The sequence below is a fragment of the Oncorhynchus mykiss genome, chromosome 4 (assembly GCF_013265735.2).
Source record: "Oncorhynchus mykiss isolate Arlee chromosome 4, USDA_OmykA_1.1, whole genome shotgun sequence".
NCBI lineage: Eukaryota > Metazoa > Chordata > Actinopteri > Salmoniformes > Salmonidae > Oncorhynchus > Oncorhynchus mykiss.
The window spans coordinates 21,546,806-21,570,434 of record NC_048568.1 but is presented as its reverse complement, the minus strand read 5'-3'; the positions used below and the strand labels follow the sequence as shown (position 1 = coordinate 21,570,434).

Below are 23,629 nucleotides of genomic sequence, written 5' to 3'. Positions count from 1 at the left end.
ATATTATCGCTTGCACAGTGCTCCTTGGGATGTTTAATGCTTGGGAAATCTTTTTGTATCCAAATCCGGCTTTAAACTTCTTCACAACAGTATCTCGGACCTGCCTGGTGTGTTCCTTGTTCTTCATGATGCTCTCTGCGCTTTTAACGGACCTCTGAGACTATCACAGTGCAGGTGCATTTATACGGAGACTTGATTACACACAGGTGGATTGTATTTATCATCATTAGTCAGTTAGGTCAACATTAGATCATTCAGAGATCCTCACTGAACTTCTGGAGAGTTTGCTGCACTGAAAGTAAAGGGGCTGAATAATTTTGCACGCCCAAGTTTTCAGTTTTTGATTTGTTAAAAAAGTTTGAAATATCCAATAAATGTCGTTCCACTTCATGATTGTGTCCCACTTGTTGTTGATTCTTCACAAAAAAATAAAGTTTTATATCTTTATGTTTGAAGCCTGAAATGTGGCAAAAGGTCGCAAAGTTCAAGGGGGCCGAATACTTTCGCAAGGCACTATAAAATAACCTAGTCCAGCAGATGACACTATTTCCTCAGTATTCACCAGAGTTGTGACTATTTGTATTTTTTCTTGACAGAAGGATGAGCCAGAGACAAAATAGACAAAACACAACAGATCAATTGTGCAATATAACAGATTTATTTGCATATCAGATTTCCACTTCTTAAAGATTTCTACTTGTAACAATATTGCACTAGATAACTTTTGGGGTATCACAGTGCCATCTTAGCTGTTATAGTACAGTATCAATGGGGGACATAATATTACGAAAAACTGAAATTTGACGTGTGCAAAAATACATCGGGACTGAGATTTGATTGGTACAAAAATACATTTGTTTTATATCATCAAATGTGTCACAGAAGCAAAGAAAATGGATCATCTGTGCGCTTTCAACAAAATGTGGACAACATGATACAGGACACATCATTTACACCTAGACCACACCATCTCTACATTCGAAGACTCAATCATGGACAAGCTTACTGACACTTGTGGCTGCTTCACATGATGTATTGTTGTCTCTACCTTCTGGCCCTTTGTGCTGTTGTCTGTGCCCAACAATGTTTGCACCATGTTTGTGCTGCTACCATGTTGTGCTGCTGCCATGTTGTGTCGCTACCGTGTTGTTGTCATGTTGTGTTGCTACCATGCTGTGTTGTGTTGCTGCCATACTGTGTTGTTGTCTTAGGTCTCTCTTTATGTATTGTATCTTATGTATCTTTATTATTATGTATATATGTATCTTTATGTGTTGTGGTGTCTCTCTTGTTGTGATGTGTGTTTCGTCCAACTTTTTATTTCTCCCAGCCCACGTCCCTGCCTCTTGGTAGGCCGTCATTACAAATAAGAATTTGTTCTTAACTGAAGTGCCTAGTTAAAAAATAAAAAATAAAAAATTAAATGTTATACTCATGACTACATAATTCTGGCCATTACACATTGTTCAAAATAGTTTTTTCAGCTGTGGTTCTACATCAGCATGCAAGTATTAGGCATCAGATACTGGCCAAGGTTCATTCAAGTCTAAACAGCGTAGGCTACCTGACATGACAGTAATGTCAAATCAAAGCAATATTTTGCAAAATACTCAAATGCTATAGCAGTGCAAAGAAAGGAATTGGGACATAAACAAGTCTATATGAACTCACCTAAAATCATTTCATGGTTTGTAAATTGCGACAGAGAAGGGCCACTGTGACACAATCAATATAAGTATTTTTTGAACATGTCTCAAAGTCTCATATTTGCTCACTTTGTGTGGCTGCGCCAGCCCCGTATAGTAGGAAAAACATTTTCAAAACAGAGGAAATCTGACCAGGGCAGATAAAGCCATAGCACCTCAATTCACCTTCATGGAGAGAGGAAGGTCTTGTGTCCTAGAACATCTGGATCATAGACTCCCTGGCCTTGCCCACTCCAACCCATTTGACTGGAAAGAGAAAACGTTGATTAAGAGCCATTGAAAAGTTTTTATGTATTGATCTCGTTATTTTTAAAACAGGTAGGTCCTGAATTTGGAATAGAATACTTACTGGGTACGCCAACGTGGATCTCCACAAAGCGGATGTAGTTCTGGGCTTTGACTGGCAGATCTTCCCATTTCCTACAGGCTGAGGTGTCACTCTTCCAGCCAGGCAGTTTCTCGTACTCCACTTCCACTTTCTGCAAGACGTCCATGTTAGCTGAGAAGACAGGGAGGAGACATGGGTCATACAGTCCATGGAGAAAGGTTTAGTGGAAAAAATAATCTTATAAGCCAACATAAAGCCAACAACTTCTTTCATCACATACATTTATACAGGAATATATACACTACTAAATTCAGTCAGTCTTACCTGGGAAATAGGGAATCTTTTTGCCATTGAGCTTATAAGACACTCCCACTTTGATTTCATCCATCACATCAAGGATATCAAGTTTGGTTAATGCAAACCTGTGATTGAAAAACAAGGAAAAAATGTAGCATGTATCTCTCCTCTCCAGCCCCCCCCCCCCCCCCCACCCCCACATAAGATCCAGTAGGTGGCAATGTGGCCCAAATTTTCAATAAAGGTAACAGGACTGCACAACATTCGGGGCAGGGCAGACCCTGCAGCGACACTCACGCAGTGAAGCCGTTGATCATGTTGGCGTAACGCAGGATGACCAGATCCAGCCAACCACAGCGTCTCTTCCTCCCTGTGGTCACGCCCACCTCATGGCCCCGCGTCTGCAGCAGCTCTCCAACCTCCTGTAAGGACAGATGACAGCAGAGAAGCAAGTCTGAGCAATCAGACATTCAACTACTCTATTCTGTGTAGTCTTGACTACTTTGCGTTTGAATTCTGACATTATGTTCTTCACTCTATAGCTCCTCTTACTTGCATTAGTGTATCATGTTTGGGGTTTGACTCACATTGAGTTGTTCTGTAGGGAACGCCCCGATGCCCACTCTAGTGGTGTAGGCCTTCACCACCCCATACACATCACCAATGTTCAGAGGGGGGATTCCCAGTCCGGTACATACACCACCCACGGTACAATTTGATGATGTCACAAATGGGTAGGTTCCTGGGAGACGAGAGCAACATTCTAAAGGGATGCATTTCTGATAGCCTCCTGGATGAGCACCAGACCATTTGCTAGCAAACTGTGTGGGGGAATGTCTTCCTTTAAAACGTCCTATTTCATTATAATGACTATTGTATATGTGGTTGTGTCAACAGGTGTAACCAAGGACTGTGTCGACCCAAATAGTTGTTGAGCCTATCTTAAGAAACCAAACACAAACCCATTCTAAGGAAACATACCATGCCTATGAACAAACTATTATATTTTAGTAATTTAGCAGACACTCTTATCCAGAGCGACTAACTGTAGTGAGTACCATGACTCTTGGGCTAACAGTGCTTACTCATATTCATGCGTCTATAACCGTCTCATACAGTCAGCCATAGGGGAGTATAGAATTCCCTTACCAAAGTCAATGTCAAGCAGGGCAGCGTTCGCTCCCTCCACCAGAATCTTCTTAGGGGGTCCATTAATAGCATCGTACATGAAATAGACACCGTCTCGCACCATGGGTCTTATCCGCTCAGCATACTCCTATATGATTAGACAGGATGCAAGATTTGATTTGTTCCTACTGTATGAATAGATGGATCATGAGAGCAGAGCTACTGTAATTCTCATCTGCTTCTCCGATGCTAAATTTAGACCTCACCCCATGACTGAGAGGATTTTATGGTTATTATGGGTTGATGATGATGAGTTATGAGTGTGTCCACTCTGTTACAATTCTGACATACTTTTTCTACTAGCTGAGGGGTATTTACCCCATCGACATGTCAACACAAACACAAAAAAACACATAAAAAATGCACACTTCATGAAATCCACCTTTAATTTCTTCAGTTGACCGTCAACATCGACCTCCAGTGTGGGGAACATGGCCTGGTACTGCTGGGCAAGGTTCTTGAACCTAGAACCAAGCCACCATCAGAAGAACATGAATATACTGTAGCAATATGTCCATAATAAATGTTCCCATTGTCCAGAGAGCCAAATGCCAAACTGGCACTCCCCATAACCCTCAGCCTCTGTGAGTGAAGGTGAGACTTACCTCATAGAAAAGTCTTTGAAATCAGCTAGAAGGTCACAGATACGCAGCCCCGTACGTGATGCTTTGCTTGAGTAGGTTGGTCCGATGCCTTTCTTTGTGGTTCCAATACTGTATGAAGTAAATTATGAATTACAACACTATATTTGAGGAATATAAGCATTTCAACACTACAGGAATTATGATTCTTATAAAACAATTCATCTGGTAACACTTTACTTAAAGCATGCAGGTAATGCTTAACAACATGTTACAAGCATCGCATGCTTTTATACTGTATCACGATTTATGACACGTTTTACAATGCATTCTAAATGCATCGTAATGCATTACACCTGCAGGCTTTAGTAAAGTGTTGTTTGAGTCCTACAGAAAAAAAGGTGTAATTTCCAGTTCTTACTTTTTCCCTTCCTGCGCTTGTCTCTGTACCTCCTGGAGCCCGTCAACTGCCTGGTGGAAGTCAAACACTGTCCAAAGGGTACACAGGTTATTTCCCACCACGGATACAAACATATGCCTGTCATCAGCAGAACATGCCATCGGAACATGTGAGCAACATGTAAGAGTATGGGATACATGTCTCTCCCATGTCCTAAATTTATCTGCAACAACTGTTAACCAGCACTGTAAAAAGTATTCTTAAAATCATCTCACCACATCTCACAGCTGGTGATCAATGTCAAACTGTTGTCACAACACAAACTATATTAAATATTGCATTGCCATATTGTTACAAAACCTACAGTAACTGTAAAAAGTGCATAACATAAATCGATCAGCAATTGGTTGGTAGACAATCAGCAATAATCAATTATATCCTATCACACCACATCTGTTTCTCTCAACAAACAACTGTGTTTGTTTTATCTGTTTTTAGCACTATCTGAACTATATGTCCTTTGCCCTCTCCTCTAAATGCAGCTGTTTTCCAATAAGAGTGTTAGTTACCAATGTGGGCCCTGTCTGAGATTATCAGTCTCTTCTCCCAGTCTTTAAGGCCTGTGGGATGGAAACATAAAATAGTTAGGAAAAATCACTCTGTTCTCTCATTTGCTGTTCCTTTCTAAATGGATTATCAACATGCACATTCTAAGACAAACTATAGGCCAATTACACTACTTAATGTTGATATCAAAATCTTCCCACCTTTCTTTTCATTTTTTTCAGCTTCTTCAAACAAGCCTGGCAGATGAATGACCACACCATTGCCTGCAGAGACAGAAGGGATTATCTGTGTAAGAATACACAGTGGGCTATGGTTGGATGGTAGGCCTACAACTGGCAAACCAAAGAGCCGAGTGACTGGTCAGTGCAAGCTGCTGAAGACAAGGAATAGGGATGTACACACCGATCACGGAAAGAGCTTTGGAGTTGATGATCCCGCTGGGTAGGAGGTGGAAGTCATATTCCTTCCCATCCACCACCACCGTGTGACCTGCGTTGTTACCGCCCTGTGGCCAGAGAACAAGAAGAACAGAGAGGGCACTCAGGAATGTGATAACTGTATGGGTTAGTTTATCCCATCCAACAATTATCCACTGTCTGTAGATACACAAGACTGGTTGGTCACACTATAACATGCCTGCGGGGTGCCTGGGGAAATACAGTAGGTCTTCCCACATCAAACTAACCCACAATCTGCAGTACTAGAGTAGGGGCTATTTTAGCAGCAGCAGAGATCGGGGCAGTATGCCCTTCTGATGTATCCATGATTCCCCAGGCACGTAACTCCTCCTTATCCCCTGGGCCTGGCAGGCACGCTAGAGAAAGAGGGGCATCCCAAATGGACACCCTCTTATCTGTGCAACCAGGGACAAATGGATCCTTAGCAGTAAACTAGTGACAAGCCCAAACTCTTCCTTAGCACAAAGGATACAGTTCACTATTTTCTTTTGCTTGTTGAATGATGCATAGGTGGAGACAGAAATGAGCCCATTTGAAGAATCTTTGAGGACTTTAAGTGTTACCTATAAGGACATTTTATCATTGTCCTAAAAGTAATGTGTATGTTGTTACTTCCAGTATCTCCTCTGCAGCTTCATTTCACTCCTGTCCCTCTGCAGGAACCTTTCTTACATCTCCACCAGTGGGACCACAGATTTATCAAATCAAATCTAATTGTATTTGTCACATGTGCCGAATACAACAGATGTAGACCTTACCGTGAAATGTTTACTTACAAGCCCTTAACCAACAATGCAGTTCAAGAAATAGAGTTAAGAAATAATAATATATATTTTTTAAAGTAACACAATAAAAAAACAATAAGAAGGCTATATACAGGGGGTGCCGGTACCGAGTCAATGTAAAGGTTAGTTGAGGTAATTTGTACATACAGGTAGGGGTAAAGTGACTATACATAGACAATAAACAGCAAGTAGCAGCAGTATAAAAACAAAGGGGGTGGAGTGGGTCAAAGCAAATAGTCCAATGCAAATAGTCCAGGTGGCCATTTGATTAATTGTTCAGCAGTCTTATGGATTGGGGGTAGAAGCTGTTGAGAAGCATTTTGGACCTAGACTTGGCATTCCGGTACCGCTTGCCGTGCGGTAGTGGAGAGAACAGTCTATGACTTGGCACTACCTATTATATAGGTCCTGGATTGCAGGAGGCTTGGCCCCAGTGATGTACTGGGCCGTACGCACTATCCTCTGTAGCACCTTACAGTCGGATGAGGAGCAGGTGCCATACCAGGCGGTGATGTAACTGGTCAGGATGCTCTCGATGGTGCATCTGTATAACTTTTTGAGGATCTGGGGACCCATGCCAAATCTTTTCAGTCTCCTGAGGTGGAAAAGGTGTTGTTGTTCCCTCTTCACCACTGTCTTGGTGTGTTTGGACCATTCTAGTTTGTTGGTGGACACCAAGGAAGTTTAAACTCTCAACCCACACCACTCCAGCCCCGTCAATGTTAATGAGGGTCTGTTCGGCCCTCCTTTTCCTGTAATCCACAATCAGTTCCTTTGTCTTGCTCACATTGAGGGAGAGGTTGTTGTCCTGGCATCACACTGCCAGGTCTCTGACCTCCTCCCTATAAGCTGTCTCATCGTTGTCGGTGATCAGGCCTACCACTGTTGTGTCATCAGCAAACTTAATGATGGTGTTGGAGTCATGCCTGGCCACGCAGTCGTGGGTGAACAGGGAGTACAGGAAGGGACTAAGCACGCACCCCTGAGGGGCCCCATTGTTGAAGATCAGCGTGTCAGATGTGTTGTTGCCTACCCTTACCACCTGGGGGCGGCCCGTCAGGAAGTCCAGGATCCAGTTGCAGAGGGAGGTGTTTAGGGAGGTGAAGATGGTGCTGGCTATAGATAAAACTGGCGAGTGTAGAGAGTATAGGGATGTTGTTATCCACGTCTGCACCAATGATATTAGGATGAAACAGTCAGAGGTCCCAAGCGCAACATAGCTTCAGCGTGTAAATCAGCTAGAAAGATGTGTCGACATCAAGTCATTGTCTCTGGCCCCCTCCCAGTTAGGGGGAGTGATGAGCTCTACAGCAGAGTCTCACAATGCAATCGCTGGTTGAAAACTGTTTTCTGCCCCTCCCAAAAGATAGAATTTGAAGATAATTGGCCCTCTTTCTGGGACTCACCCACAAACAGGACCAAGCCTGGCCTGTTGAGGAGTGATGGACTCCAGCTGGAGGGATGCTCTCATCTTATTTACGAACATAGACAGTGCTCTAACTCCCCTAGATCCACAATGAAATAGGGTGCAGGCCAGGCAGCAGGATGTTAGCCAGCCTGCCAGTTTAGTGGTGCCTGCCACTAGCACAGTCAGTGTAGTCAGCTCAGCTATCCCCGTTGAGACTGTGTCTGTGCCTCGATCTAGGTTGGGCAAAACTAAACATGGCGGTAATCGCCTTAGCAATCACACTGGAATAAAGACCTTCTCCATTCCTGCCATTATTGGAAGAGATTGTGATATCTCACATCTCAAACTAGGGCTACTTAATGTTAGATCCCTCACTTCCAAGGCAGTTATAGTCAATGAACTAATCACTGATCATAATCTTGATGTGATTGGCCTGACTGAAACATGGCTTAAGCCTGATTTACTGTGTTAAAAGAGGCCTCACCTCCTGGTTACACTAGTGACCATATACCCCGCGCAGAACATTTATGATAGCAAAAAAAAGACTTTTCATCTTTTGAGCTTCAAGTCATAAAATCTATGCAGCCTACTCAATCACTTTTTATAGCTACTGTTTACAGGCCTCCTGGGCCGTATACAGCGTTCCTCACTGAGTTCCCTGAACTCCTATCGGACCTTGTAGTCATGGCAGATAATATTCACATTTTGGTGACTTTAATATTCACATGGAAAAGTGAACACAGACCCACTCCAAAAGGCTTTCAGTGCCATCACCGACTCAGTGGGTTTTGTCCAACATGTCTCCGGACCTACTCACTGCCACAGTCATATTCTGGACCTAGTTTTGTTCCGTGGAATAAATGTTGTGGATGTTAATGTTTTTCCTCATAATCCTGGACTATCGGACCAGCATTTTATTATGTTTGCAATCAGAACAAATAATCTGCTCAGACCCCAACCAAGGATCATCAAAAGTCGTACTATAAATTCTGGGAGAACCCAAAGATTCCTAGATGCCCTTCCAGACTCCCTCCACCTACCCAAGGATGTCAGAGTACAAAAATCAGCTAACCCCCTAACTGAGGAACTCAATTTAACCTTGCGCAATACCCTAGATGCAGTCGCACCCCTAAAAACAAAAACATTTATCATAAGAAACTATCTCCCTGGTATACAGAAAATATCCGAGCTCTGAAGCAAGCTTCCAGAAAATTGGAACGGAAATGGCGCTACACCAAACTGGAAGTCTCCCGACTAGCTTGGAAAGACATTACCGTGCAATATCGAAGAGACCTCACTGCTGTTGCGCAGCAACTCACTGTCTTCCTGAAGACAAACAATGTATACGAAACGCTTCAGTCTGGTTTTAGACCCCATCATAGCACTGAGACTGCACTTGTGAAAGTGGTAAAGGACCTTTTAATGGCATCAGACCGAGGCTCTGCATCTGTCCTCGTGCTCCTAGACCTTAGTGCTGCTTTTGATACCATCGATCACCACATTCTTTTGGAGAGATTGGAAACCCAAATTGGTCTAAACGGACAAGTTCTGGCCTGGTTTAGATCTTATCTGTCGGAAAGATATCAGTTTGTCTCTGTGGATGGTTTGTCCTCTGACAAATCAACTGTACATTTTGGTGTTCCTCAAGGCTCTGTTTTAGGACCACTATTGCTTTCACTATATATTTTACCTCTTGGGGATGTCATTCGGAAACATAATGTTAACTTTCACTGCTATGCGGATGACACACAGCTGTACATTTCGATGAAACATGGTGAAGCCCCAAATTTCCCTCCCTGTAAGCCTGTGTTTCAGACATAAGGAAGTGGATGTCGGCAAATGTTGTACTTTTAAACTTTGACAAAACAGAGATGCTAGTTCTAGGTCCCAAGAAACAAAGAGATTTTCTGTTGAATCTGAAAATTAATATTGATGGTTGTACAGTCATCTCAAATAAAACTGTGAAGGACCTTGGCGTTACTCTGGACCCTGGTCTCTCTTTTGACTAACGCATCAAGACTGTTTCAAGGACAGCTTTTTTACATCTACGTAACATTGCAAAAATCAGAAACTTTCTGTCCAAAAATGATGCAGAAAAATTAATCCATGCTTTTGTCACTTCTAGGTTAGACTACTGCAATGCTCTACTTTCCGGCTACCTGGATAAAGCACTAAATACACTTCAGTTAGTGCTAAACACGGCTGCTAGAATCTTGACTATAACCACAAAATTTGATCAAAGTACTCCAGTGCTAGCCTCTCTACACTGGCTTCCTGTTAAGGGAAGGGCTGATTTCAAGGTTTTTCTGCTAACCTACAAAGCATTACATGGGCTTGCTCCTACCTATCTTTCTGATTTGGTCCTGCCGTACATACCTACACGTACGGTCACAAGACACAGGCCTCCTGAACCTGGCCAGTTCCCCTCTCTCCACTGGGATTCTCTGCTTCAAACCCTATTACAGGAGCTGAGTGACTGGCTTACTGGTGCTCTTCCATGCCATCCCTAGGAGGGGTACGTCACTTGAGTGGGTTGAGTCACTGACGTGGTCTGCCTGTCCGGGTTGGTGCCACCCCTTGGGTTGTGCATTGGGGGAGATCTTCGTGGGCTATACTCGGCCTTGTCTCAGGATGGTAAGTTGGTGGTTGAAGAGATCCCTCTAGTGGTGTGGGGGCTGTGCTTTGGCAAAGTAGGTGGGGTTATATCCTGCCTGTTTGGCCTTGTCCGGGGGTATGCTCCAGTTTCAACTGTTCTGCCTGCAGCTATGGCACCCTGACCTGTTCACCGGACATGCTACCTGTCCCAGACCTGCTGTTTTCAACTCTCTAGAGACAGCAGGAGCGGTAGAAATACTCTGAATGATACACTATTAAAAGCCAACTGACATTTACTCTTGAGGTGCTGACCTGTTGCACCCTCTACAACCACTGTGATTATTATTATTTGACCCTCATCTAATGAATATTTAGACATCTTGGTCATGTTCTGTTAAAATTCCCGGCACAGTCAGAAGAGGACTGGCCACCACTCATAGCCTGGTTCCTCTCTAGGTTCCTTCCTAGGTTCTGGCCTTTCTAGGGAGTTTTTCCTAGCCACCGTGCTCCTACACCTGCATTGCTTGCTGTTTGGGGTTTTAGGCTGGGTTTCTGTACAGCACCTTGTGACATCAGCTGATGTAAAAAGGGCTTTATAAATACATTTTATTGACGGACAATTATTCAAACAATCATCTTTATTCAACATCGATTAGTTATTGCAATAATGAAACCATCGACCGCACACTCTAAGTTGTGTTACCGAGAGCTTCTCTAAAAATGAAAAACAGACATCTTATGTAGGACACTAAGAATGTTTAGTTCCATCCTTCTCAGGCAGATCAAAAACATCATAAGCCACTTTGGGTTCATCCTGTCATTGGTGTTGTTCTAACCCCCAACCCTGGCTTAATTTCCCTGATGCCAGGATGTCTAGGACCCTTTGTTCCAGTCCATCTCTATCCCAGTTAGAACCACCCCACATCCTTTCCATGGAATACATCTCCCCAGTGCACCACTGGTCACAGAAAGGAATGTGGCTGTAAAGTTTTATAGCCCTCTAGTAAAATCAATTTCCTCAATGCACAGACTATCTGCAGGAAGCTAGTGGACACCATAAAAACTCAGCCTTACTCTTAGTTAAATATATAATTGTTTACCATTAATATCAAACAAATCAAGTAAGTATGTAATTTTTCCCTGACACCCCGCAGCCTTGTGAATGTTGACCTGTTTAAAGGTCTTGCTCACATCGGCTACGGAGAGCGTGATCACACAGTCGTCCGGAACAGCTGGTGCTCTCATGCATGCTTCAGTGTTGCTTACCTCGAAGCAAGCATAAAAAGCTTTTAGTTAGTCTGGTAGGCTTGCGTCACTGGGCAGCTCTTGGCTGGGTTTACCAATACCAGTCTCAATCCCTTCCTTCCTCAATGCCAAAGAGGAAACTAAACATGCAAATGCTAACACTTTTTATTGCCAATCACATAAATAAACATTAAGACATCTCTGTCATCAGCAGAAGCTTCATATAGATTGACCCTGCCATATTTCTAAGGTTACTTTCTAACAAATCAACCAGTGTTGATTTGTCAGTCAAAAGACCAGAATGTCCTGATCCAAATATTTTTACTGTAGCACTGAAAATGAATACAGAGTGAACAATATGAAGCAAGAATCAAATAATTAATCTAGAAAAAATAGTTACAGTATACAATATCCGTAAGACATGCAAACAAAAGTTTGGAGATAAAACACCATTTTGACATATTCAATAAGGAAGATTTTATTTCAGAAGAATGTAAAATTTGGAACCTTGAGGGTTTAGCACGTTTGTCATAGTTCAGTGACGTATCTTTACTTTGCCCAAATTCCTCTTTGATTACATTATGCACTAAAACAGGCTTATCTTCACAGAAGCAGTCCTCAGAATGATAGTCGGAGTGACCTTGGGACCTTAGGACACTGCTGCACATTGTCACTGCCCAACACTCTCAATTTGGATAATTGAACACCACTCTTAAAAAATGCCATGGTTTTCTTTATTGGATTGAGAATATTTCGGCCTCCATCTTTTGGAGGTCTGTATCGACAGTGCCGACAAGAACATACACAAAATAAATGGTTCTCTCTAACTTCCTGTATTGTGTTATCACTGGAAAAAGTGCTCACTTGATGTCCCAAGCATCTCAAGAAAATCCAGATAAATTTGGATGAAAATGGAATTCCAGGGGGAAAGACAGTATTTTTCTGTTGCAGTACCTCTTTAGTGACCAAATGTAAAAAATGCTAAAGCTTCTAAAATTGATTCTTGATTTTAACATATTTTATATCAAACATGCCATGATTAGTGAATGCCATGCTAGTCGACATGACAACCTATGTCTCTGTCACTTAACTATGACATCGAGGAAGTTTCCCTCTGGTGACATCAGTGTTATAATTAGGAGAGATAGTGTCTATTCAGTCCACCATGGTGGGTCTAGAGTTGCATAAAGGAATGTAGACCTATTGTAAGCTGTTTCCCAGGATACACTGAAATAAATGGGTGCAAACTGTGAGAGGCTTGAGATCCATTCACTGAAGGACAGGCTAACAGGGGTCTAAAAATGGTTCAAATTCTTCAAATAGTTAGATGGCTAGGCTCAACTCGCACTGTTACATTTATTGGTTGCAATATATTTTCAGCAGCTTTTCCAATAAATCTGTAATATGTCCCCTTCCGTAAATCACAGTTGGTTAGTCTACCACTACACTGATGACCTACGCTGTTGGGCGCCTCAATGAGCATTGACATTTATCAGGCCATATGACTGAAGGGAATGCGGCATGCCACTGACATCGCTGAGACCTTTACCACTCGGGCTGTCTGGAACAAAGTATAGCACACTGTGGCACTGGTCTCCGCGAGCCCATACTGTAATAGAGCTTGCATAGATACGCTAGGCACGTCAACACGAGCTCCAAACTTCTGTTGAGCCGGGTTCTTATTACAACATAACGGAATGTGCTTTTATTTATAAACGCAGTGTCTTTCAACCCAACATTCTACGGTGCCGTGCTGAAATAGTGAATGCCTTAGTATGTTTTCTTTCATGCGCCTGGAAACAAAGTCAACTATTGCGCTATGACCCCTGACTGCACAATTAATCAATATATACATTTTGCACAATGGCACATACTGTACACTGTGTGACATTTCTCACAGAAATAAATATACTAAGGCACTTGCAAGATAACCGGTGCATAAAGCAATTTGGGTCAAAATAAAAAATATGCGCCTTTGCGCATATTATCTTGCAAGTGCAACTTCTCCAAAATAAACAAATGCAAATATTACAAAGAACAAATAAGAAAAAAAGAGTGCGTTTTAATCTTATATCCTCACCTGGCATCTGCAAATGATGTCCGACTCTGTCGCCAACAAGTCGACCACTTTTCCCTTCCCTTCATCGCCCCATTGTGCACCAAGTACAACTGTCAACTTGTTCCCTGTGTCGTTACGGGGTCGCTTAACCCCTGCTCCTGGGTTTGTGTAACAAGCTTTGTGAGACATGTTTTGCCTACACTAGTGCACCGATCGCAGTAGAAACGACAACCCGAAGGCCTATGTGATGGGAAAAATACCCCCTCAAGTCTGAGTCCGGTGTAACCAAATACGGGTTATCCGCCTGTTGATGTAGAGACACGTGCACGATAGACTACACATGATCTCGTGTCTATTTTTACCGTCAGCCCCTTATCACTCAGTTTCAAGAGTTAGGCTACCACCAAAGCGATAGCCAATGAGAAATCATATAGTGTAGCCGTGTTTTTGTGTGCATTTTCAATGAATCATTCTCCAAGTCTCGTTCGGATGATACTACGTGCGCACTGTGTTGGACCAATGTACCCTAAATGCAATACTTTTAACTGTGAACATACTGTCCCTATTACACATAAATATAGGACAACCTAATTTGGTGTGGTTAAAAGCAAAATGTATAATTGTATTGTATTTTCATAATAGCCTACATTACATTTCTGATTATCCAATCTATTTGCAATGCAGATAATTGTGCTTGTGTGAATGCAAAGAGTGTAAAAAAAGAAACAATAACTGGTACCATGTCTGAAAACAGGTGAGATTTTTATGGTCAATATGTAATACTTAATTGATCATGAACCAATATTCCTACTATGACTGTAAGCTAAATTGGCCCTGTATTTGTCAAATGAAATGACAGCGGCTGTATCAACAAGTCCACATAACATGTTATACATAGAAATGTTGACTTTCTTAAAATAATGTATCATATTTCAATGAAACTGTGTCCAATACATTGAAGGTCCATGATGAAAGTATAAAGTGCAAAATGGTCCCATCATCATGATGAAGTGGTTGGTTGCCAAGCGGTTTCTGTGATATCATTGCCACATGACCTTTTATTGATGTAGTAAATAATACAAAGACCCCTCTATATGGGTGTAATAAGGCAGGTCTCCATTTGAAAAACAAACCTAGGTTCGCTAGGTAGGCCTACTCCTTTTGAAAACAGTGAGAAAAACATGGCTGACATAGATATTTGTAAGTACAGTATACAAATGTATATTATGCCATAGAATTTGTTTGGCAGAGCTAAAACAGAGCACTGGAAGATGGAGTCAAAGTTCATTGCTTCTTTTTGCCTTTGGGCTCATCCTTCTTTTTGCGTCCACCTAGAAATAGAGATAAAAGATCAGTGCTGTCCCATACACAACACAGCTATACCATTTAATTTGCCCTACAAGAGGAGACAGTTGATAACCTTTGCTCCCTGTGATGATTGTCCAGTCTTCTGTCACCTAAGTTAAAGTTATGCCTCACTAACATTTTTTAATTTTAAAAAAGGTCCTGTTTTATCAATTGCTGTGCTGAACAATGGACAGTTCATTATCTGTCAAATGACCGTAGCTAAAAGTTGTGTATTCATATTTCTTTTTGCAATTAAGACGCTACAATACATTTACAACAGGCCTATGTAAAAATACATACATCCTAATGATACAGTGCCTTTGAAAACTATTCCGACCCCTTGACTTGTTCCACATTTTGTTACGTTACAGCCTTATTCAAAAATTGATTTAATAAAAAATGTACTCACTATGAACCCTAATGACAAAAGCAAAAACAGGTTTGTAGAAATGTTTGCAAATGTATTAAAAATAACAAAATCAGAAATACCTTATTTACATAATTATTCAGACCCTCTTATGAGACTCAAAATTGAGCTCAGGAGCATCCTGTGGACTCCAATCAAGTTGTAGAAACATCTCAAGGTCAAAAGATGTTTCTACAACTTGGAGTCCACCTGTGTTGAATTCAATTGATTGGACCTTATTTGGAAAGGCACACACCGGTCTATATAAAAACGTCCTACAGTTGGCAGTGCATGTCAGAGCAATAATCAAGCCATGAGGTCAAAGGAATTGTCCGTAGAGCTCAGAGATAAGATTGTCAAGGCACAGATCTGGGGAAAGGTACCAAAACCTTTCTGCAGCATCGAAAATGTCTCCAAGAACATAGTGACCTCCATCATTCTTAACTGCAAGAAGTTTGGAACCACCAGGACTCTTCCTAGAGCTGACTGCCTGGCCAAACTGAGCAATTGGGGGAGAAGGGCCTTGATCAGGGAGGCGATCATGAACCCGATGGTCATTCTGACAGAGCTCCAGAGTTCCTCTGTGGAGATGGGAAACCCTTTCTGAAGGACAACCATCTCTGCAGCACTCCACCAAATCAGGCCTTTATGGAAGTGGCCAGACAGAAGCCACTGAAAGACAGAAGCCATCAGTGAAAGGCACGACAGCCCACTTGGAGTTTGCCAAAAGGCATCTAAAGTCTTAGACCATGAGAAACAGTATTTTATGGTCTGATGAAAACAAGGTTGAACTCTTTGGCCTGAATGCAAAGTATCACGTCTGGAGGAAACCTGGCACCCTCCCTACGATGAAGCACGGTGGTGGCAGTATCATGCTGTGGGGATGTTTTTCAGCGGCAGGGACTGGGAGACTAGTCAGGATTGAGGAAAATATGAAAGTAGCAAAGTACAGAAAGATCCTTGATGAAAACCTGCTCAGGGCCTCTGACTTGGGCAAAGGTTAACCCTCTAACAGGACAACGACCCCAAAACGCACAGCCAGGACAATGCAAGAGTGGCTTTGGGAAAAGTCTCTGAATGTCCTTGAGTAGCCCAGCCAAAGCCGGACTTGAACCAGATCGAACATCTCTGGAAAGACCTGAAAATATCTGTGCAGCGACACTCCCCATTCAACTTGACAGAGCTTGAGGGGATCTGCAGAATATTTATTTTTTAAATGGGAGAAACGCCCCAAATACAGGTGTGCCAAGCTCATACCCAAGAACACTTTAAAACTGTAATCGCTGGCAAAGGTGCTTCAAAGTACTGAGTCAAGGGCCTGAATACTTATGCAAATGTGATATTTCAGTTTATTTTTAATACATGTGCAGAAATGTAAAAACATTTTTTAAAAAACTATTGCTTTGTCATTATTGGATAGTGTGGGTAGATTGAAGTGAAATAAACACTTGAATCAATTTTAGAATAAGGCTGTAACGTAACGTGGAAAAAGTCAAGGGGTCTAAATACATTCTGAATGCACTTTATATACATAACTTCATTAGCAGGACACTAAAGTTCATTATCCCTCTGAAGACTTTAGTAGGTAAAACCTGTGAACTGGAAAAACTTGGTAGAGGGAAAGTACACATTATGGTGCTCATGTGAGTTTCCTTTATTTTCAGTTTCAGACCAATCCTTCAGACCAATGCACACTTCCCTTTTTCGCCATGGTTTTTACACCGGAAGGTGATTATACAACATAATACTGCAAAACAAAGCAATAACAGTAAAGTGAAAGTACACAATAATGACAAATGGCAAGAAAAATGATGTAGTTATTAGTCATTATTTAATAGTAAGAGGGAAGTGAAAAAAACAAAACAAAAACTTGAGCCAATATGGAGTAAACTAGAAAAATGTTCCCTGATCTTTTTTAACAAGACAATTGAGAAAGCTCCCGGAAAACACATACAAAAAAAAAAAAAAAAGAAATCAACATTTATACTACATTACCTGTAAATAATACTGAGTTATTTAAGCAATAATGCCAGAGGTGGTGTGGTATATGGCCAATATACCACAGCTAAGGGCTGTTCTTTTGCGCGACATGGAGTGCCTGTACACAGCCTTTAGCCGTGGTATATTGGCCATATCACAAACCCGAGTTGCCTTATTGCTATTTTAAAACTGGTTACCAATGTAATTAGAGCAGTAAAAATAATTGTTTTGTCATACCCGTGGTATATGGTCTGATATACCTCGGCTGTCAGCCAATCAGCATTCAGAGCTCAAACCTCCCAGTTTGAAATACAAAATATATCACAATCAAAACGTACATCAGATACAGTAAATGTTGTACGTACAATTCAGGGATGGCCACAGTTGCTCTTGAAGAGCTACAGGGTTATTGCAGGCTCTCTTGTTCAAGCCTTATCGCATGCATTTTTACCGTAGGGATGGCGTGCATCTGACAGATGAGTTCCCCCCCTGCACTCCTCGCAACAAGGGGGAGAGAGGCCTTCTCAAAGTTTGCCTTCACCCCCACCACCAGTAGTTTCTTAGCCCCCAAAGAGGAACAAGGCTGTGGTGCTCTTGAGCATACTGCACGAAATAGCTGAGATCAGTGATCGTGAGGACAGGAAGCCAGCCATCATCCTGGACTACAACCACAACGAAGGAGGCTTGGACAACATGGACAAGGTGATTGGAACTTACAGCTGCAGGAGGATGACTGCCCGCTGGCCCCTGGTTATCTTCCATAACATCATTGAAATGTCCTCATACAATGCTTTAGTGATAAGCAGAACAAGGTGTTCTTGGAGCAACTGGGAAAGGCACTGGTAACCCTATTAATTCAAAGGGAGCATCTCCCCCACACAGCAGCCACTGCAGCGCTTGTGAAAGCTGTTCAGGGGGCTGAATCTTGTCCTGATCCACTTGAGGCTGCAGCTGGGGCAGGCAAAAAGGAAGAGATGCCAATTGTGTCTTCCAAAGAATGAATGTAAAACAAATACAGGTGCTGCACATGTGAGAAATACATCTGAGAAAGTCCATGCACACTGTCCTACATGTGCTAATTAGAGTTATTGTGTTTGTATCTTATTCTTATTGTTTATACACCTTGTGGGTGGGGGCAATGGTTAATTTTTGGGGGAAGAAGACTAGTATTTGAATTCCTCATTGTACAGAATATATCGCTATGTTGCAAAAAAAGTTCAAGACTGTCAATGTTTCCCTTCCATAAAATGCATTAGAAACTACTTTAGGATATACAAGTGCTATCTCTTGCTAAAAAAAAAATAGTTTACACACTTATGCAGTACCTCTAGCAATAATAATAATCCTCTACTTTAGTGAAAACAATGACAGGTGTGTTGTAATAAAAAAATTTAGTGTTGTCCACAGATTAAAATGCAGTCTTTCTGCATTGTGAAGAAGGAAAACCCAAATATTCAAAGTTTTTGATGAATGACAGGTTGTTTCTTCATGCAAAATAGATTTGGGCTTTAAAATTAAATTAAGCCGTTTTATATTAGCGGTTTGGTGAAGGCGGGTAATTCTTGACCCTTAGGACAAGGGGAGTACACAGAATGTTAAGACTACACAAGGGTTAAGAGACACCTAATAAATGAAAATGACAGAATGGTAAAAAAAAAATTTTTTTATTTTTAAACTCCGGTAGGCTAACCCAGGACCTTCAAAATCACATTATGCTACGAACTCCGTTATAAATACGTCAAGTTGACATCATTTTAAATGGTTTGATGATAGCACGTGTTCGTTCCATTATTTTTTTTGTTCATTCACTCACTGAACGAATGTTTATTTCTCTTGATTGGTATTTATTTTATTTTTTTTAATAATCACAAACATTGGTGTTGAAAACAGTTTCGTTTTATCACAGTTAATCAAGTTAGCAAGCATGGCGTTCTCTTTTGACTGCGCAAGCAAACAACAATTATTATGTTGTTGTTTTATCTGTGTGCTTCGTTTGCAATTGCACCCTTGCTTCTTTTTACTTGCGGGAACACAAAAAGTAACTTGACACTGTATTGAATTATAATTACACGAAGATAGTTGCAGTGACAGAGAGAGCGTATGGAATTAATACTTAAGGTAAGGGATATAATTTGCTCTGCATCTTCCAACAGCAACAAGTCTGTTCTGGTGCATGATTGTATTAGCAGCGTGGCAGTTTTCCCAGTTTGGTGTATGTAACTGGCTATAATAGCAACCAAGGACGTTCGCTAGCTTATTTGTGCTCTGATTACACGCAAGTGTCCAGGTCAGCAGTTTACACAGATGACTTCAGCCATATAAAAAAAAACTTCCATTACAAAACATACCAAAGCTAGATACCTTCCTTTTGCTTCTCATGCAACTGGTGTAGCTAGCTGCTACTGTTGCGAAGCAACGGAGTAGCATCCGGTTTTAGAACTGAGATTTAGCTGAAAGGATGTTAGCATTTTCAGAAATACTACAAAAGCAAGCACATCATTGGTTTATAGTGGGCAGAAATGTGCACGTGAGAGTGGTAAATTGAGAGTGTAATAAAAACGTAACTTATTCAGTCCAAATGGATCTAAATCTAAATGGTTACCTTATGGACGCTGTTTCCCAATTTTAATCCGACATAAAAAATTGAAGATGCATTTGGGCAAAAACATTGTCTGACTAGTCTCCCAGTCCCTGCTGCGGAAAAACATCCACACAGCATGCTGCCACCATGCTTCACAGTTGGGATAGTGCCAGGAAGCGTGGCATTCAGGCCAAAAAGAGTTCAATATTGGTTTCGTCAGACCAGAGAATATTGTTTCTCATGGTCAGTGTCCTTTAGGCAAACAAAGCGGGCTGTTATGTGCCTTTTACTGGGGAGTGGCTACTGTTTGGCCACTCTACCATAAAGGCCTGATTTGTGGAGTGCTGCAGAGATGGTTTTCCATCTGGAAGGTTCTCCCATCTCCAGAGGAACTCTGTCGTCAAGAGTGACCATCGGGTTCTTAGTCACCTCCCCGACGAAGGCCCTTCTCCCCAGATTGCTCAGCTCTAGGAAGAATATTGGTGGTTCCAAACTTCTTCCATTTAAGAATGATGAGGCCACTGTGTTCTTGGGGAATTCCAAGCTGCATAAATGTTGAGGTACCCTTCCCCAGATCTGTGCCTCAACACAATCCTGTCTCGGAGCTCTACGGACAATTCCTTCTACCTCATGGCTTGGTTTTTGCTCTGACATGCACTATATAGACAGGTGTGCCTTTTCAAATGTCAAATCAATTGAATTGACCACAGGTGGACTGCAATCAAGTTGAAGAGCCATTTGAGCTCAATTTCAAGTCTCATAGCAAATGGTCTGAATACTTATGTAAATAAGGTATCGGTTATTATTTTGAATACATTTGCAAAAATGTTTTTGCTTTGTCATTATGGGGTATTGTGTAGATTGATTCAAAATATTTAATACATTTTAGAATAAGGCTGTAACGTAACAAAAATGTGGAAAAAGTCAAGGCGTCTGAATACTAACCGTCCTCGTTGGTTAATATACTGTGAGGCATAGGATACTGCACTTCTTCAGGTCCCGTTGACAGGATAGTCTCGAACTGAGCTTAGTTTGTTATCCAGAGATTGTACATTCACCAATAGAACAGAGGGTAGAGGCGGTTTATTTAATCAAGGTGCCCCCATGTTTGGCGGCTTTTCCACTTCTGAGCGTCGGGGATTAGGGCCTGGTCCCGGGTGAGCAGTATGTCCTGCACGGATGAGGCATTGAAGTAGAATTCTTCATCCAGTTCGAGGTTAATGATCGCTTCTGGACATCAGAACAGCTATTTTCAGTCAAAGGAAACATTATGTAAAAAAAATATGTCAGCGCAAAACAAACACACTAAATAGCATAATTTGGTCAAGAGCCTGTAAAACGGCCGCTATACATCCGAGCGCCATTCTCAACTTTGGTCAGCTCATAATTCCTCTGATGTAGGGGCTGTACTTTGGCAAAGTGGGTGGGGTTATATCCTTCCTGTTTGGCCCTGTCCAGAGGTGTCCTCAGATGGGGCCACAGTGTCTCCTGACCCCTCCTGTCTCAGCCTCCAGTATTTATGCTGCAGTAGTTTGTGTCGGGGGGCTAGGGTCAGTTTGTTATATCTGGAGTACTTCTCCTGTCCTATTCGGTGTCCTGTGTGAATCTAAGTGTGCGTTCTCTAATTCTCTCTCTGAGGATCTGAGCCCTAGGACCATGCCTCAGGACTACCTGACATGACTCCTTGCTATCCCCAGTCCACCTGGCCGTGCTGCTGCTCCAGTTAACTGTTCTGCCTTATTATTATTGGACCATGCTGGTCATTTATGAACATCTTGGCCATGTTCTGTTATAATCTTCACCCGGCACAGGCAGAAGAGGACTGGTCACCCCACATAACCTAGGAAGAAACCTAGAGAGGAACCAGGCTTTGGCCTTTCTAGGGAGTTTTTCCTAGCCACTGTGCTTCTACACCTGCATTGCTTGCTGTTAGGGGTTTTAGGCTGGGTTTCTGTACAGCACTTTGAGATATCAGCTGATGTACGAAGGGCTATAAAAAATACATTTGATAAAATAATGAAGATCGGGTACATGGTCAGAAGGATAGCTATATATCAAACTGGGAAAGATTCTTAGGTAAACAACCCAAATATTAATTGGAAGTTGGGTGAACTACCGTTCTGTGGTGTGGGGAAATGAATCAACAAGTGAGAAGGCTTCAGATTGCTGCTTTCTTCTGTGCAAGGCGGTGGGTGATATGATTATTCTGTTGTAGTCATGCAATGTTCTTAAGTGGTCAGCAATCAACAAGATAATAAAGTGAGCACCCTTTTTTTATTATGGCCAAAATCTATTCACTGCAGGATTCAGTTGATAAGAGACATTCAGTCAATACAAAGAATGGGATATCGACCATCCATGTCTTACACCAGCAAAGAAGTAAAACATTTAGATTCAAAGCGAAAAGAAAAAGATACAAATTGAGAAACCATAAATCTTTCAATAAATCATTTCAGGAATACTTTAGAACCACTAGGAAATAGGATTGTGATGTTGTGCACGACTATGGTAGATGACTGAACCAACCTCTTTTCAGATTGTCATTAGTTCTTTTTTCTAATTTACTTTATATATTATGGTATGTTTGTACCAGCATGTTATTTGTGAAAACTGGATTGTATTTTAAAGTTTAAGGACTCTTGGACGATTAGTCCAAATGAGGACAAAAAGAGATCCTAATAAAAATCTAAATCAAGAAAAGTGCATTTAAAAAGCACACAGAGTAATGTTTTACACCCATTGTATCCTGTGTATGAGGCAAAAACATTTAAACTTGACAGAGCCATAGCCGCTTGCTCGGTGCACTCTGCACACTGGCTATTAGAAGAGACGAGATCCGTAGACCCCACACCTAACATGAAGTGATGTCATCTTTAGGGGACATCTGTGATTGTAACATCCCTTGGCAGTGACAAAGATTCACAACACACTAACAAACTACTTTCTTGACATGTTCATCATAAAAAAAGAAATGGAGAACAATCTGGCAAAAATCAGTAGTTGGTGTTCACATCAAATGCAACATTTATAGAGGCAATGTTCTTTGACAAAATGTGAAATCCACAAAAAGTTACTCAAACTAAGTGAATCAACAACACTGTCATGACCCACAAAAACCACTGGCCCAGATCTGATCTCTGTGTGTTGGTAGGGAGAACAGGCAGAGTTCTGCTAAGGTCCAGAGTTTGGCTGAGGTCCCGCAATGTTCAGTGAGTCGGTATGCGTTTCGTCAGGCGCGAGGGGTATCACATCTCCCATCATAAGGGCACCTCATGTACTAGGGGGATCCAATGATGGCAAGCCTATGAATCTCCAACCACCCGGTATTAGCTGACAGACAATATACAACCACCAAAAAGCCCCTGGAAGTCAAACATAAAGCACCAACAGGAAGCCAGCCAGGCTAACCATACCACAGACATGGAAGAGAGCTCAAGCAGGAACAGTAACTGCAAATAGCTTCAGAAAGGTCACTAAGGAAAAGGGAGGGATGTGCAGGATGGCCAAGATGCAGAATAGCCAGTGAAACAGGACCCTTAAATCACCAAGGATCCAGTGAGATCCATGCAAGCTTAGTGGATGGTGTTTCTGATAGCCTGAAAGGAGGAGAACCTCCCTCATTGTAACACACACACCTTTTTAAGTTTAGTGTGGTCTTTTCCTTTGCGCTTGGCTGTTTTTAGAGAATTAAAAGACAA

The 23,629-nt window shown here is 41.8% G+C and overlaps 2 protein-coding genes across 5 annotated transcripts in view; both read right to left on the bottom strand.

Annotated features, from left to right (window-relative positions):
* Positions 1–635: 635 nt before the first annotated feature.
* LOC110522301 (adenylosuccinate synthetase isozyme 1 B) lies at positions 636–13,951 on the bottom strand. Of its 2 annotated transcripts, XM_036975885.1 has the most exons (14): positions 13,639–13,951; positions 5,470–5,572; positions 5,268–5,330; positions 5,070–5,120; positions 4,522–4,588; positions 4,125–4,232; positions 3,902–3,983; positions 3,481–3,607; positions 2,919–3,073; positions 2,629–2,753; positions 2,359–2,456; positions 2,056–2,205; positions 1,872–1,952; positions 636–1,393 (listed from the first exon to the last, which is right to left on the bottom strand). In XM_036975885.1, exons 1-13 carry the CDS (start codon positions 13,804–13,806, stop codon positions 1,900–1,902), a joined length of 1,350 nt encoding a protein of 449 aa, XP_036831780.1. In that variant the 5' UTR covers positions 13,807–13,951; the 3' UTR covers positions 636–1,393; positions 1,872–1,899. The 2 variants fall into 2 exon arrangements, with proteins under 2 accessions (XP_036831780.1, XP_021456268.1); XM_021600593.2 differs by having other exon boundaries at positions 636–1,952.
* Positions 13,952–14,346: 395 nt separating this feature from the next.
* The window catches only part of LOC110521060 (inverted formin-2), a 30,015-nt gene continuing 20,732 nt past the window's right edge, over positions 14,347–23,629 (bottom strand). Inside the window, exons 21-22 of one of the 3 annotated variants that reach the window (XM_036975882.1) lie at positions 23,567–23,604; positions 14,347–14,948 (exon numbers count right to left, since the gene is read on the bottom strand). In XM_036975882.1, coding sequence (XP_036831777.1) covers positions 14,895–14,948; positions 23,567–23,604 — 92 coding nt within the window. In that variant the 3' untranslated portion in view covers positions 14,347–14,894. Of the gene's footprint in view, positions 14,949–22,186; positions 23,605–23,629 lie in introns of those variants that run through there. The other 2 variants (XM_036975884.1, XM_036975883.1) reach the window with 2 other exon arrangements.